At 41.3% G+C, this 13,935-nt stretch overlaps 1 protein-coding gene across 3 annotated transcripts in view; it reads right to left on the minus strand.

Annotated features, from left to right (window-relative positions):
• The window catches only part of fbln7 (fibulin 7), a 43,021-nt gene that overhangs the window by 8,341 nt on the left and 20,745 nt on the right, over positions 1 to 13,935 (minus strand). For 2 of the 3 annotated variants that reach the window (XM_072551406.1, XM_072551405.1), the window contains exons 4-6: positions 10,543 to 10,668; positions 4,758 to 4,877; positions 866 to 1,003 (exon numbers count right to left, since the gene is read on the minus strand). In XM_072551406.1, the coding sequence (XP_072407507.1) occupies positions 866 to 1,003; positions 4,758 to 4,877; positions 10,543 to 10,668 (384 nt within the window). The remainder of the gene's footprint in view (positions 1 to 865; positions 1,004 to 4,757; positions 4,878 to 10,542; positions 10,669 to 13,935) is intronic. The other variant, XM_072551407.1, reaches the window with a different exon arrangement.

Here is a 13,935-nt window from a genome sequence, read left to right on the forward strand (position 1 = left end):
GATTGAAATGACATCTTCAAACCAGACCATTAAGGGTTAATAATTAAGGATTAGTTGGATCTGACAACGAGCAGTGGAAAACAGGCCGAATGCAAAATCAGTCTGTTTTCATTACAGGGTAACCATATGTCACTGAATTGTCTGAGTGAACTGTCCAGTTAGACTTCATACTGAGACACTTGGAGTTTTTTTTCGTATAATGGAATGGCTGGAAAAGTGCTACATATACCACAAAATGATGACACAGCATGTAGTCTTAGATGCAGATTGGTTCTAATATCAGGGACTTTGCCCACTTCAGTGGACTTCACCTCGGGCTGGGATTTGCCACTGTAAGACAGGGAGACTTGTTGTTAACTTGACACGTGTAGTATTGACTGTTGGGCTTCACCTGAGGTTAGGATTGGTGAAGGGTGCCGGGAATCCCGTGTTCTCCAGACTAGCCGTTGTAAAGTGGGATCTCCAACAGGTAGAAAGGCATGAGACTCATAGTCAATAAACATTTACTGCTTCACACAAATTTACAGCTATATATACATTTACTGCTTATTTTGCATTTACCATTTAATACATCAATTTACTGCTTAATATATTTACTTTCTTTTTGTATTTTATGCAACATTATACAAATTGACAATACACATGACACACTAACATTTAACAATCGAAAAAACTCCAAAGAAACAGGGTCTCAAAAACAACCACCTCAAGCTCCCCCCATACTTAATACATTTATTGATTAATATCCACTTACTATGTATATTACCATTAATAAACATATTAATTTGGATCACTCAACCTGTAGAAGGTTTTGTTACAACCCACTGAATCCACTATCAAAGCTTAACAGTTAAAAGCTGCTTACCAGCACAGCTCCTTCCGTCGTTGAGAAGTTTGTATGCAGGAGGACAGGTACAGCGGTAGGACCCAGGGATGTTAACACATGTGTACATGCAGAGTTTGGCAAGCCCATCCAGTTGGAAAACCTCGCACTCGTTCACATCTGTGCGTGGAAAAATGAAAAGTATTACCTTCAAACGAGTGTCTGTAGCACACTGGGTACAGCCGAGCTCTCCCGTTGGACATGCTTTACAAATTGAATTGGCAGTTACGAAGAACTTGGACAAATACTCCTCAGTGTTCAACTCTCAGGAAAATAACCCTGCAGCACCTGTGGTTTCTAACCTGAATGGTTACATGATCACACAGGCATTGGGCAGCACAGTTGCTCAGTGGATAGCGCTACCACCTCAGCGCCAGGGACTCGGGCTAAATTCGCTACTGGGCCATTGTCTATGTGGAATTTGCACATTCTCCCGTGTCTGTGTGTGTGTGGGTGGGTTTCCTCTGGGTGCTCTGGGTAATGTAGAAGCCTGGACAGAAAACCGGTTAGCAGTCAGGAAGCAGAGCATAGAAACGGGTCATTTTCAGTCTTCAAGGCGGTGACTAGTGGAATACTGCAGTGATCAGTGCTTGGACCCCAGCTATTCACAAAATAAATCAGGACTCTGGATAAGGGAATTGAGTGTAATATGTTTAAAGTGACTGATAACACAAAGCTGGTGAGAATGTGAGTGGTGGGGAAGAGGCTTCAAGCTGAGTGGGCAAATAGATGGCAGATGTCGTATGATTTGGCTCAGTGTGAAGTTATCCAGTTTATTACAAAAAACACAAAGTCAGTATTATTTAATTGGCAGTAGACTGGGAAATGTTAACGTATGAAGGGACTTCAGAGTCACTGAAAGCAAACATACGTGGTCAGCAAGTAATCAGGAAAGAAAATGGTATGTTGGCCTTGATTGCAAGAGGGTTTGAGTACTGGAGTACACCAGCAAGAAAGTATCATTGTAGTTGTGCAGGACTTTGGTAGGATCACATCTAGAGAATTACATGCAGGTCTGACCTCCTTATTCTAAGAAAAGTGATACTTTCCACACAGGGAATACAGAGAAGGTTCGCCAGATTGATTCTTGGGATGGCAGGTTTGTCGTATGAGGGGAGATTGGCTGAACTGAACCTGCACTCACTTGAGTTTAGAAAATGAGAAGGGATCTCACTGAAATATATAAAATTCCCAAAGGGCTAGACTGACTGGATGCAAGAATGATGTTTCTCTTGGCTATGGTTGAGGGTGCTATATCAGGGAGCCACAGTCTCAGGGTTGGGACAGGCCATTTTGGACAGAGATGTGGAGAAATAGTTTCATTCAGACAGAGAATTTTCTACCACAGAAGGCTGTGGGTCCATAGAAAGAAATAGATTTATCAAGAATAAATTTGTCAGGAGAATGGAGACAGATGGGAATATGGCACAGAGATGAAGGATTGCCATGATTATGCTGAAGTGGGTGAGGGGGAAATAACGACCTACTCCTAATCATATTTTCTGTGTGTCTCTGTTTCTAAATGAAATCTCTTCATTTCTGCTCCTGTTCTTTTACCAATTATGGTAAACATACTGTGTGGTGAACAGCTCTTCTACTACAGTTTCTTCCTATTCACTCTTCACAAATATAACGATGACTTTTCGTGATGTACAACATGGCTATTAAATCCCTCTTTCACCTCTCTGCTCTAGAGACAGCCAGCATTTCTAATCTAACCGCATAACCGGAATCCAGTGAGACAGTTCTAAGTCAAGTTAGTCTCATTCACGAAGGCCTTGATATGTTTTTCAAAAGGTTTAGCAGGAAATTGTCTTTTTTTCCCATGCTTCAGCCAATTTGGCTTTACATCAGAGTACAGAAACATACAGATGTGGTCTGAGGCGAACTGATCTGATGCAAAATTATTTTTATTTACACAATTAGTAATAACTTTTAACAGAGGTTACTAGTTGGTTATGTTTGAGTTCTGTTGTAAAGGGCTGAAAATGTGTTGCTAGAAAAGCGCAGCAGGTCAGGCAGCATCCAAGGAGCAGGAGAATCGACGTTTCGGGCATGAACCCTTCTTCAGGAATGAGCTTCAGGAATGAGCTCATTCCTGAAGAAGGGTTCATGCCCGAAACGTCGATTCTCCTGCTCCTTGGATGCTGCCTGACCTGCTGCGCTTTTCTAGCAACACATTTTCAGCTCTGATCTCCAGTCCTCACTTTCTGTTGTAAAGGACAAGCCACTAAGAATGGAGGCCAGCATGATGCGCAACGTGTTCCTCAATTGCATTATTCTGTTCCCTACGATGGATATTTTCTAATCAAGCTTTTCAGAGATGCTATTACATTCCTCAGGAGCAGGTACAGATTTAGTTCCATTGCACTGTGCAGTGAGGCAAATGATTCCTCATCATAATGGTACTTATAAAAGATCCATTACTTAAATCACAGGTTTTAATGCGTGTTAATGGCAAATCAACTCAGCTGACCCTAAAACATGTCTGAGGCTCTGCCACTGCTTGGTTTCATCTACAAACCCTCTCTATTCCCCATATGATCATCCTGCATTGCCGTCTCAAACTCATTTCCTGCCCATAGAAGATTATCTATGAATTCCGCCATATCCTTCGGACAAGGTGGGTAATGTAGACTCGTGAGTACAAGATCTGGAGGCCTCACACTACCTCCTCCTCAAGAATAATTAGGGATAGATAATAAATCCTTTCCCTGTTAGGTACACTGAGAAACCATGTTCATTCTGTTTTAAAAGCTTTGGGCTAATCAATGTGAAATAAAAACTCACATTCATCTTTCGCTAGCACTCCTTTGGTCTAGAGAGACCCTGCAGAGCAATGTGGAATGAAAACCAACCAGTAGCAAAGAATGGAAATGTTGCAAAAATTAAAGGGATGGTGAGATATTGTCAAAAAGAGGGAGGTTTTGAAAAGAGAGGGAGATAAGTTGGAAGACTCAGGAATAGGGTTGGAAGACATAGTCTAATGGCTGACTTGAGAGATAGCAATGATGGAACAGTAGAGGGAAACCAAGATTTATTAGATGTAAAGACAGAATGTGTGATGCTAGCTCCTGGAGTGGGTTGGTAAGACGGTCTGCAGCAAGACCACAGATCAACTGAAAGGCAAGATGAGGACATTAAGGTCACTTTCCTGGGGTTATGGTCAGTCAACAGGGAGTGAAATGGACAGGATAATGTGTTGTGGAACTTAGAAGGTGCAAAATATAATTTTCTGAATAAGCCATGATTAATCGATGATGGAAATAGGAAGGAGGCCATTGAGTTGGGAAATGGGAGTGTATATTTTTCAAAGAGAGGGTAAAAAGTAGGGTCGGTGATAATTGTAATTTAACCACCATTAACTTACGGTGGCATGGTGGCTCAGTGGTTAGCACTGCTGCCTCATAGCACCAGGGATGCAAGTTCGATTTCACCTTTGGACATTTGTCTGTATTGATTTGGGTGACACAGTGGCTCAGTGGTTAGCACTGATGCCTCACAGCACCAGGGTCCCAGGTTCGATTCCAGCCTCAGATGGCTGTCTGTGTGGAGTTTGCACATTCTCCCTGTGTCTGCATGGGTTTCCTCCAGGTGCTCCAGTTTCCTCCCACAGTCCAAAGATGTGCAGGTCAGGTGAATTGGCCACGCTAAATTGCCCCATAGTGTTAGGTCAATTAGTCAGAAGGGAATGGGTCTGGGTGGGTTACTCTTCGGAGGATCGGTGTGGACTGATTGAGCTGAAGGGCCTGTTTCCGCACTGTAGGAAATCTAATCTTACAATAGAAGTAACGTTTGCATGTCTGAGAATGTTCTAGCAATTTGTACGCTCTGCATGCGACCACATGTTATTACGATAAGCACATGCACATACCTTGGCACACACTGTTCTCACTGCTCCCACTCATGTGGAAGCCAGCATCACAGCTGCAGTGTTGGGTTCTCTCCACCTTTGCACAACGGGGTTTCCGATTAAAGGACAGGTCACTCCATTCTACAGCAATGGGATGCAGGCCGGGGGTGGGGGTGGTGGGAGAAGGGTGGCAGACAGGAAGAGGAAGTGACATACCAGAAAAGTTGCTTGCACTGCTCTGTTTTCAACAGGTCACAAGTAGTCTGTAATTGCAATGCAACACCTGGGGAGTTAAATCCCTGCTCTTGATAAACGTCAGAAAAACAAAAGGTGTGGCAATAAGTACAAAGGCTTTAACTAAATTTAATGATTCCATCACACCACGCTTCTATTTATTCTGGATTCTGGTTTTGATACTTGTTTTATTTGGAAAGGTGTCACTCAATGGAGAACATAAGTTTACAATTTCCCCATGTGACTCTGTCAGGCTTCAGTTAAGTGTTACTGAGCAGACACCTTGCTCTTTGCAAAACACATCTGTAATGTTCTTTGAAAAGGCCATTACATGAATTCTTCCAATTAGTTTGGGCAGTATTGAGCCAGGGGAAACCAAATGGGCAATAACTAAAAGTTCAACTTTACATTTTTGTGATTTTTAGGAACTTCAACAACAAACAACTTGCATTTGTATAGTGTCTTTAACGTAGCCAAAAGTCCCAAAGCATTTCAGAAGGACATTATCGGATTAACGTTCAAACAAATGGAAACAGCTGATTCTTTTTTGCAGGTCGCCTGAGTCAGGAGCTTTCCCAATTCAGCAGAGCTGCCTCAGTTTACAGGACCCCCACACGACCAGGTTTTGACTCCAAGTAGGCCAGGACTAGATTGCGCTGAAAATGTGTTGCTGGAAAAGCGCAGCAGGTCAGGCAGCATCCAAGGAGCAGGAGAATTGACGTTTCGGGCATGAGCCCTTCTTCAGGAACCTCACTTTCTCCTTCCAGGACCAGATTGAGTCTGGTCTGTTGACCCCAGAAGCACAGTCTCGGTGGCCAAAGAGGCAGGTGAGTGCCCTATTGGAGGGCACAATTTGATCCTTTGGGAATTTGTCCCAAACCTTTTCGAAGCTGTTAGGTCCTCCAGTACCCACCCTGTACAGCTCATTAACATTCCCTTTCAGGTCAGGAGATGAGTTACTCATTGCACAATTCTGAGCTTCTAATCTGCTCTGTAGTCACAGTATTTAAATAGGTACATCACCTCGATGCCAGTTTATGCCCATACTTCCCATGCCCTCTCATAGCTTCATGTTACCTCGATAGCCACTCAATGGTATCCATCATGGGCATATGTCATACAATGTCATACAGGTCGTTCTGCTATAACGCACATTTCTTCAACGTGAATTCACTGCAACGCTATTGATGAATTGGAGATGCTGTTTCTAAGGCGTGAACTTTTAAAACATATGGTGGCTGTAACGCGTTTACATCACCAACACTTCAAGGTTGTTTCTAAAGTGTGATCTTTCTATAATGTGGGGTTGCGTTATAGAAGAACTGACTGTATAACTGTTACTCATACACATCTGATAGTGAAAGCAACTCCTATTCAGGAAACTCATTGAAAGGTTTTAAATCTCCTCAAATTATTAATCTCTTATAAAAAAGAAAACTTCTATTCAGACCCCACCTCCAAGACAACTGATCCTTTAATAGTTTCTTTAAATCATCAATCAAACTGTGAACTCAGAATACCTTGCTACGATAATTGTAGTTTTTAGAGCTCAGCCAAGCATCCATAGTAACTTAAGTTGAGCCCTTGGGAATTGTCAACAAAGTTCTCTGTTGAAATTGTACAGACTGCAATATTACTTTAAGATGTAGAAACAGTTTTAGGCCATTCAGCCCGTCAAGTCTGCCCTGCCATTTGATGAGATGATGGGTGGTCTGATACCCTCAGCTCTGTAGAGATTATAACGAGGTCAGTCAGGTGGATATGAGTTCCCTGATTGGACCACATTAACAGCCCCAATCAGGGAGCCCTAGCTGACAGATAAAAACATGAATGTTGGTCAAACTGACCATAAACAGGTCCAGGCAGCAGGCCGTGGAGGGGGTCGTTAGGGCCAATTGCCTTCCCCTCTTCCGTGGTTGCATCCGAGCCTGGGTGTCTCTGGAGGAGGAGCACGCGGTGTCCACCAACACCCTTGAGCTGTTCAGGGAGAGGTGGACATGACAGGGAGTGGAGTGCATTATTTCCCCCTCCAACTCTGTTTTTATTTAAGCCCTGCCTTCCCCTTCACGGTTTGATCATGCAGCAATGCCCTCTAAGAAGGGCACTGCTTGTCACTGGCCACTCAGGTGTTTCCTTTCTTCCTGGTGGTGGGATATAAATAAAGATTTAAAAACTTGTTGTTCTTCACTGTGTCTGACACCTACACATACACGACATGGGTGCCAGGGAAAAACAAGCAAAGGAAGAAGAAAAAAAAAGAAAAAAAAAACAGGAGTGTCAGAGGTTTTCTGTTCACTCTGACAGCTGGCTCTGAGGGAGCTGGGTCAGTGTCAAGGACTCCCCTTCTGTAAATAAGACATGATTTGGTGACAGGATACTGGCCTCTGTGGAGTTATTTCAAACTCTATTTTCTTGCCTTTTCCCGATAGCCCTTGATTCCCTTGATGATGAAACATTCCACTGATTCACAATGCTCCGATAGAAGAAATTCCTCCTCATCTCTGTCTTAAATGTGTGACCCTCCATTCTGAGATTATGTCACAGACTCCTAACAAGGGATAACAACCTTTCTGCATCCACCCTGTCAAGTCCTCTAAGAATCTTGTAGATTTCAATAAGACTACCTCTCATTCTTCTAAACTCAAACGAATCCATGCCCAAACTACTCACATGTCCTCACAAGAAAATCCTTCAGTATCCAGAGTCAGCCGAGTGAACCTTCTCTGAACTGCCTACAATGCCAATTTATTTTCTAACTCTCTCCAATTGGCCTGTTTCCAAAGCAGTCAGGCTTATTCATTTTTAAATTTCTTACTGACAGGTTAAACACTTTTTCCATTTTTAAACAGCCAGGGATATTGAAAAAAAAAGCCTTGCGAATGTGACATTTAAAACAGACTTTCTTCACCATTTCTGAGCATTAACATCTGCTCCATCAAACTGTGACTCACTCTCTGGGTCAATGTGCTTGAACCAGGCAAAATGGTGTCTACTTGAAGGTCGTGTTGAATTTGTGTTTCCTACGAAAATTGGATCTGTTAGGAATGGGAGTGGACTGTTACAACCAGACCCCAGGCACCATGCTCAGAAAGTCAACCAAGTGCCCCCACCCCTAACACCACAAAAATATCGAGCAGTTCATCAAAAAATTAGGTTTTGAGGGGCATCTTAATGGATGAGAAAGATGCAGCGGAGTAGGAAGGAATTCCAGCACATTGAGCTGAGACAGTGAAGCCATAGATACAGATTTGAAGAAGGGTCACTAGACCCAAAATGTTAACCCTGCTCGTCTTTCCACAAATGCTGCCACAAGTTTCTCCAGCTATTTCTGTTCCAATTTTGTGACAGATTTGACCTTGCTCTGTGGATCTTACATGATCAGAGGGCTGCAGTTTGCAGCATTACTCACTGCCTTCGAACATTTAGGATTGTTGACATTCTGGTAAGAATTCTTTGACAAAGAAAACTAACCAAACCTAAAATGTTTATTAAAATGCCTCTGCAGCTTCTTGACTGAACACAGACAGGATGAAAATTCTACCTCTTACTGCAAAGCACGCTCATCTTTTGCTTTAGATTTTTCTGAATGCAAGTCCTACCAGAACCAAATCTAACCTGACATTTCAAAATTGTGCTGAGGGAGTGCTGCATTGTTGAAGATGTTATCTCTTTGTATGGGGTATTAACTCAGGTCAATGTTAAAAACCCATGTCACTATTCCAAAGATGGCCAATATTCATCCTGCTGCCAATATCACTCAAATATCACTTCTTAACACATTGTTGTTTTATAGGACTTCATTGCAACTTTACAAATTGTCTCTTTTTTCTAGACTACAACAGACATCAAAACTGGCTGTAATGTATTTTGGAAAATTCCAATGCTGTGAAAGGCACTTTGTAAATGCAAGTTTTATTGTTCTCCCCTAAGGTTAGGCAAATTTCAGAAGTTAACTTTGCAAAACAAATGGATTCTATCATGCACTGATCAAAACATATTTGTACAGGTTATTATGTTCCTGAGGATTTAGATGCTGTCAATATATGTAATGGATAATTAAACAGTCAGGCATCACTGTAATATTCCTGATGAAGGGCTTTTGCCCGAAACGTCGATTTTCCTGCTCCTCGGATGCTGCCTGATCTGCTGTGCTTTTCCAGCACCACTCTAATTTAGACTCTGATTTCCAGCATCTGCAGTCCTCACTTATAATATCCATCATTATAATATCCAAGGCTACCTCTCAGCAATAAAATAGTGGCGCTTAGGACCCCAAAATGAATTCCCCAATTGTTTCTTTTAAAATATAACGAAAAGATAACAGTTACAACATAACCACATTCTACTTTAACCTGCAAAGTTAGTTGGAATCACACAGTATGAAATGCTCCAAAATCCTCTTGCTCACAATAATTGGTTAGTGATTTTTTTTTGTAAAAATAGTAGTGACAGGGATTTCACAGAAAGGTGCCAACATTTGGTTCCAGTGTCACAAAGAATTATTTCACTTTAATGGTCATAAATTATAGTTTAGTATATAAAGGAAGAAACCTCAGACAAACCACCGAGTAAGGAAGGTGGTTCAATGCAATCTGGTCTAGGTTTGAGGAGGTGATTGCCTTGTGGTGTAAGTGCTGGACTATTAATCCAAAGACCCAAGTAATGTTCCAGGATCTTGGGTTCAATCCTGCCACGGTATATGGTTGAATTTAAATTTAATTTTAAAAATCTGGGATTAAGAGTCTAACAATGACCGTGAATCTACTGTTGATTGTTAGAAAAACCCAACTTGTTCACTAATGTCATTTAGGGAAGGAAACTACCATTCTTACTTGGTCTGGCCTTGACTGCAGACCCACAGCAATATGGATTACTCTTTACTAAGCTCTGGGCAGGTAGGCCTGGATAATAAACGCTGGCCTAACCTGTATCATGTTCATCCCATGAATGAATAAAAAGACACTGAGGGTTTTTTCCAACAAAAGGTCAGAAATCAGAATTAGGCCTGTAATTCTCACCTGGATAAAGTTACCGACAGGAACAGCAAACATGTGATGCCCTAAGATGTAGGAGCAGAATTAGACCATTCGGCCCATCGAGTCTGCTTTACTATTCAATAAGATCATGGAGTAATTATAATCTCAGAGCAGTGTATTACTGAAAAGGCTATTCAGCTATTCAGCCTTCTCATCCTGCTCTCCAATAGTTTGTTTATACATCTCAAACGAGAAGGAAAGAAATATTATTCACAGCACAGGATGACGTTCCCTGCAGTGGAATGTGCTTGCATCCCACACAATAATAACACCACTTCAAAGGGAAGCTCCTGGAACGGAATCCACATGGCTTTTCAAACAAGTCAAAACCACAGCATGTGCAAAATTACTTCATAACAGAGCAGAAAATACTTTTCAATTATTAGGTCGATTTTTTAAAAAATGCTTGGCTTTCTAAAATCCTTCACAGCACATTTTCCATGTCAATAGATTTGTTCCTCAACTTTCAGTATAAAGACATACTGTTCTCACCTACTCAAATCCAGACAGTATTCAGCCTCCGCACTATTACAAACCTGTCTGTCCCGGATATTGACAGTGGCGCCCCATCCAGTTGTTTGGGCAAGAACACGTGTATTGGTTCACAGCATCCACACAGATCCCTCCATTCTGACAGGGGTTACTGGCACATTCATTAATTTCTATGAGAGAAATCAAACAGAGTTGAAAAAAAAATGGGTAAGCCAAACACTACAGTCCAGGTAACATTTAGACGAATTTTAAATCATTTCCTTGGGATGTAGATCCCAGTAACACTTATTAACTATAGAATCAATGAATGATGCAGCAAAGAAGGGGTCCATTTGACCATCGGTGTCAAAAGAACACAGCGACTGATTCCTGTCCCCTGCCTGGTTCCTACAGCCCTGCAAATTCTTGTCCTGTCAGTATGCCTTTTAAAAGTTATTTATGCAAAAAACTAATGTCAGCCATGCTAACGTTATCCTTGAACCACTCTGAAGGACTCATTTCTGAGAGAGAACCTAAGTACAGTTACTACATTTAAAAGATATTTGGATATGTACATGAATAGAAAGGTTTAGAGGGATATGGGCCAAATGCAGGCAAATGGGACTAGTTCAGCTTCGGAAACCTGGTCAGCATGGATGATTTGGACCGAAGGGTCTGCTCGACTGTATGACTCCAGTCAGGTCTACTCTGAGCTGCTGTAAAATCTTTCAGTCTCTGGGTCTTCTAAACTAAATATCATCCTTGATTATTCTGAACTGAAAACATGATAATGGCCTTCAATATTTATTCATCTGTCATGAACCACCATAGTATAAAAAACAATTTTTTTTGAGCGCATCACAGGAGTCTCCAGCCACTTCATTTCTGAAGAATGCTGGATTAGGCCCCTGTTCCAAAAGGACTGTCTGACCTTGTTTTATTGTAAATAAAACCCAAACACTGTTCTCAAATAAACACCTTGTCTATGAAAGAATTAAGAGGTTTCTACTTACCAGACTTTGAAGGTAGGCTCTATGTGACCAGTTATACATCTCATTGTGGATTAACACAGCCAACTCTTTATGTTTCCCTTTTTTGACTAATAGAGCTGAATCTCTGAATATAATTCCAATGGGCTGGGGTGTTCATGAGTATTGATGATGTGCTACAGAATGCACAACAGGTTCCTGACCATGGGGTCATAGTCTGAGAGGCCTACAGTTCAGAGAAAGGTCCTTCAGCCCATTGAGCTGACCTGCTTCAAACATTCCGGGAGCTTAATCACAAAACTTTAACCCACTGCAAATTCATCTTTGCCTCCTGCCCAGCCCACTAAAGATTCTGCCCCTCTGGTGTCCCACTGGAAGTTGGAACTACAGTTTTCAGCCAAAGTGGAGAGATTGCTGCTTTACAGACCATACCTGTCTGCATGGCACCAATGTCACACCACAATACTGCAGCTGAAGAGTGAACAGTAAATTGATAATAAGACCATTGCTCTTTGATTTCCAATTTTTTAATGTCCAGATAAAAACTTGCTACCAGTGGAATTAACTTGGATCATGAGTGATCTATACCGTAACTCCACCTTGATTTTCTAAAACAAATACAGCTTTAAATTAATTTCATATTTAAGAATAGCACAAAGCTACTGTCAATGAATAAATCACTGTTATTTGACTATATTAAACAGTGTAGTTAAACAGTGTTATGCATTGCTCTTGTACCACAGAGTCCTTGTGCTCGGTTGTCTTTGTAACTACTCTGCTGTTGTCTTTTGTCATGACTGTCTAACTATAATAGTATGTATTCTTGTGTTTCTGTTTTATTCTCATCTGATTGATTTTAAATTAGATGTATCTTATTAATACTATATTTGTATAAAAGGTTAATCTGAATTTTCAAAATGAATGCAGCATCTTACAATATGACTCCAAAAGTCACTTTACTGTTCTTATCAATTCATTAAGCAGACAGATCGTGTATTATCTCTGGTGGACACACTATCGGAAGGACGTGACTGCACTGGAGAGGGTGCAGAGGAGATTCTCCAGGTTGCTGCCTGAGATGAAAAGTCACAGTTACAAGGAGAGACTGGATAGGCTGAGTTTGCTGAACCTGGAGCAACTGAAGCTGAGGGGGGGGAATCTGATTGAGGTTTACAAAATTGTGAGAAACTTAGGAGATTGTGAGAATATGTTTCCATTGCAGATGTATTTCATATCAGAGGGCGAGGAATGACTAGTTTAGAGGGGATTTGAGAAAACATTTTATTACACAGAGGGTGCTAAAAATATGGAACGTGCTGCCCAACATTTAAAAAACGTCTGGATGAGTAATTAAAATGCCAGGTTATAGTAAGCTATGGATCAAGTGCAAGTAAATGGGATTAGCGTGGTGTGGTGGCTTATTGGTCAGCATAGACATACTAGACCAAAGGACCTGTTCCTACACTGTATGCTTTGATGGCACTAAATCACAAGAAGCAGACATCAAAACTTCAATTAATTCATGATCAATGCCATGCGTTGCCTAAAGATCTGAAAATTCAAAGCTTCCAAGAGAAACAGAAAACTAGAATGATCCCGTAGGAAACTGTAGCACGACTGACTTTGCTTTGTGAAACAATGATGCATCAAAAATGAACAGAGCAGCCATTTGTATTGGACACATTGTGAGACACCATGTTAAACATAACTCCAAGAAGGTCTGAAAGAGACACAATCATAGACAGATGGTCAGTGAGAAAGGGGGAGGGAGAGCCAGAAAGAGGGTTCTCAAAAGGGAGATGGAAAAAAAACAAACTGCAAAAAAGGACTGGAGTACTAAACCCAGCTACTAGAACCTGCAATGCCGTGAAAGGAAAATAAAGCAGCCTTCACTTCCTCCCTGCACCTGTTCTACTCAGGCTACCTCTTGAAGCAATATCCAACTATTCAACAACAGAAACCATCACAGCTGCTGAATTCTGACTTCAAGATTTCAACCACTTCACCTCAAAGAAACAGGTTTGCAACAATAACAGACAGAACTTGCTTTCATCTGTATCCATAACGATTTTAATCTTTATATCTGTATTTTACCTATAATTGTACCATTTTCTTTTACACAGCAATTTCACCAGTAGTTTCTCAATAAACTCACCTTTATCCTGTTTTTGACTGAAGCTTTACTGCTGGCACTTGTTTTGAAATCTGTGTACCCAATAAACTACAAGGGGTTTATAAAAGCTGTACAAATTTGCAGCTCACAGGCCATGCTGCAGATCCGCATGGTGTCGCCATGACTCCATCCTCTGCCTCTCCGTGGAGCAATCACTTTGCATTATCACAAAGAAACTCCAGCAAGTAAATCAATGTTGATTGAAAGTTTTATGAGTGGTGGTTCGGCAAAGGCTGCTGAATAAGCAAGATCAAATTTTACACACCCTCTCACAGGCATATACCTCATCTCACACA

Source organism: Chiloscyllium punctatum, chromosome 3, assembly GCF_047496795.1.
Source record: "Chiloscyllium punctatum isolate Juve2018m chromosome 3, sChiPun1.3, whole genome shotgun sequence".
Classification (NCBI taxonomy): Eukaryota; Metazoa; Chordata; class Chondrichthyes; order Orectolobiformes; family Hemiscylliidae; genus Chiloscyllium; species Chiloscyllium punctatum.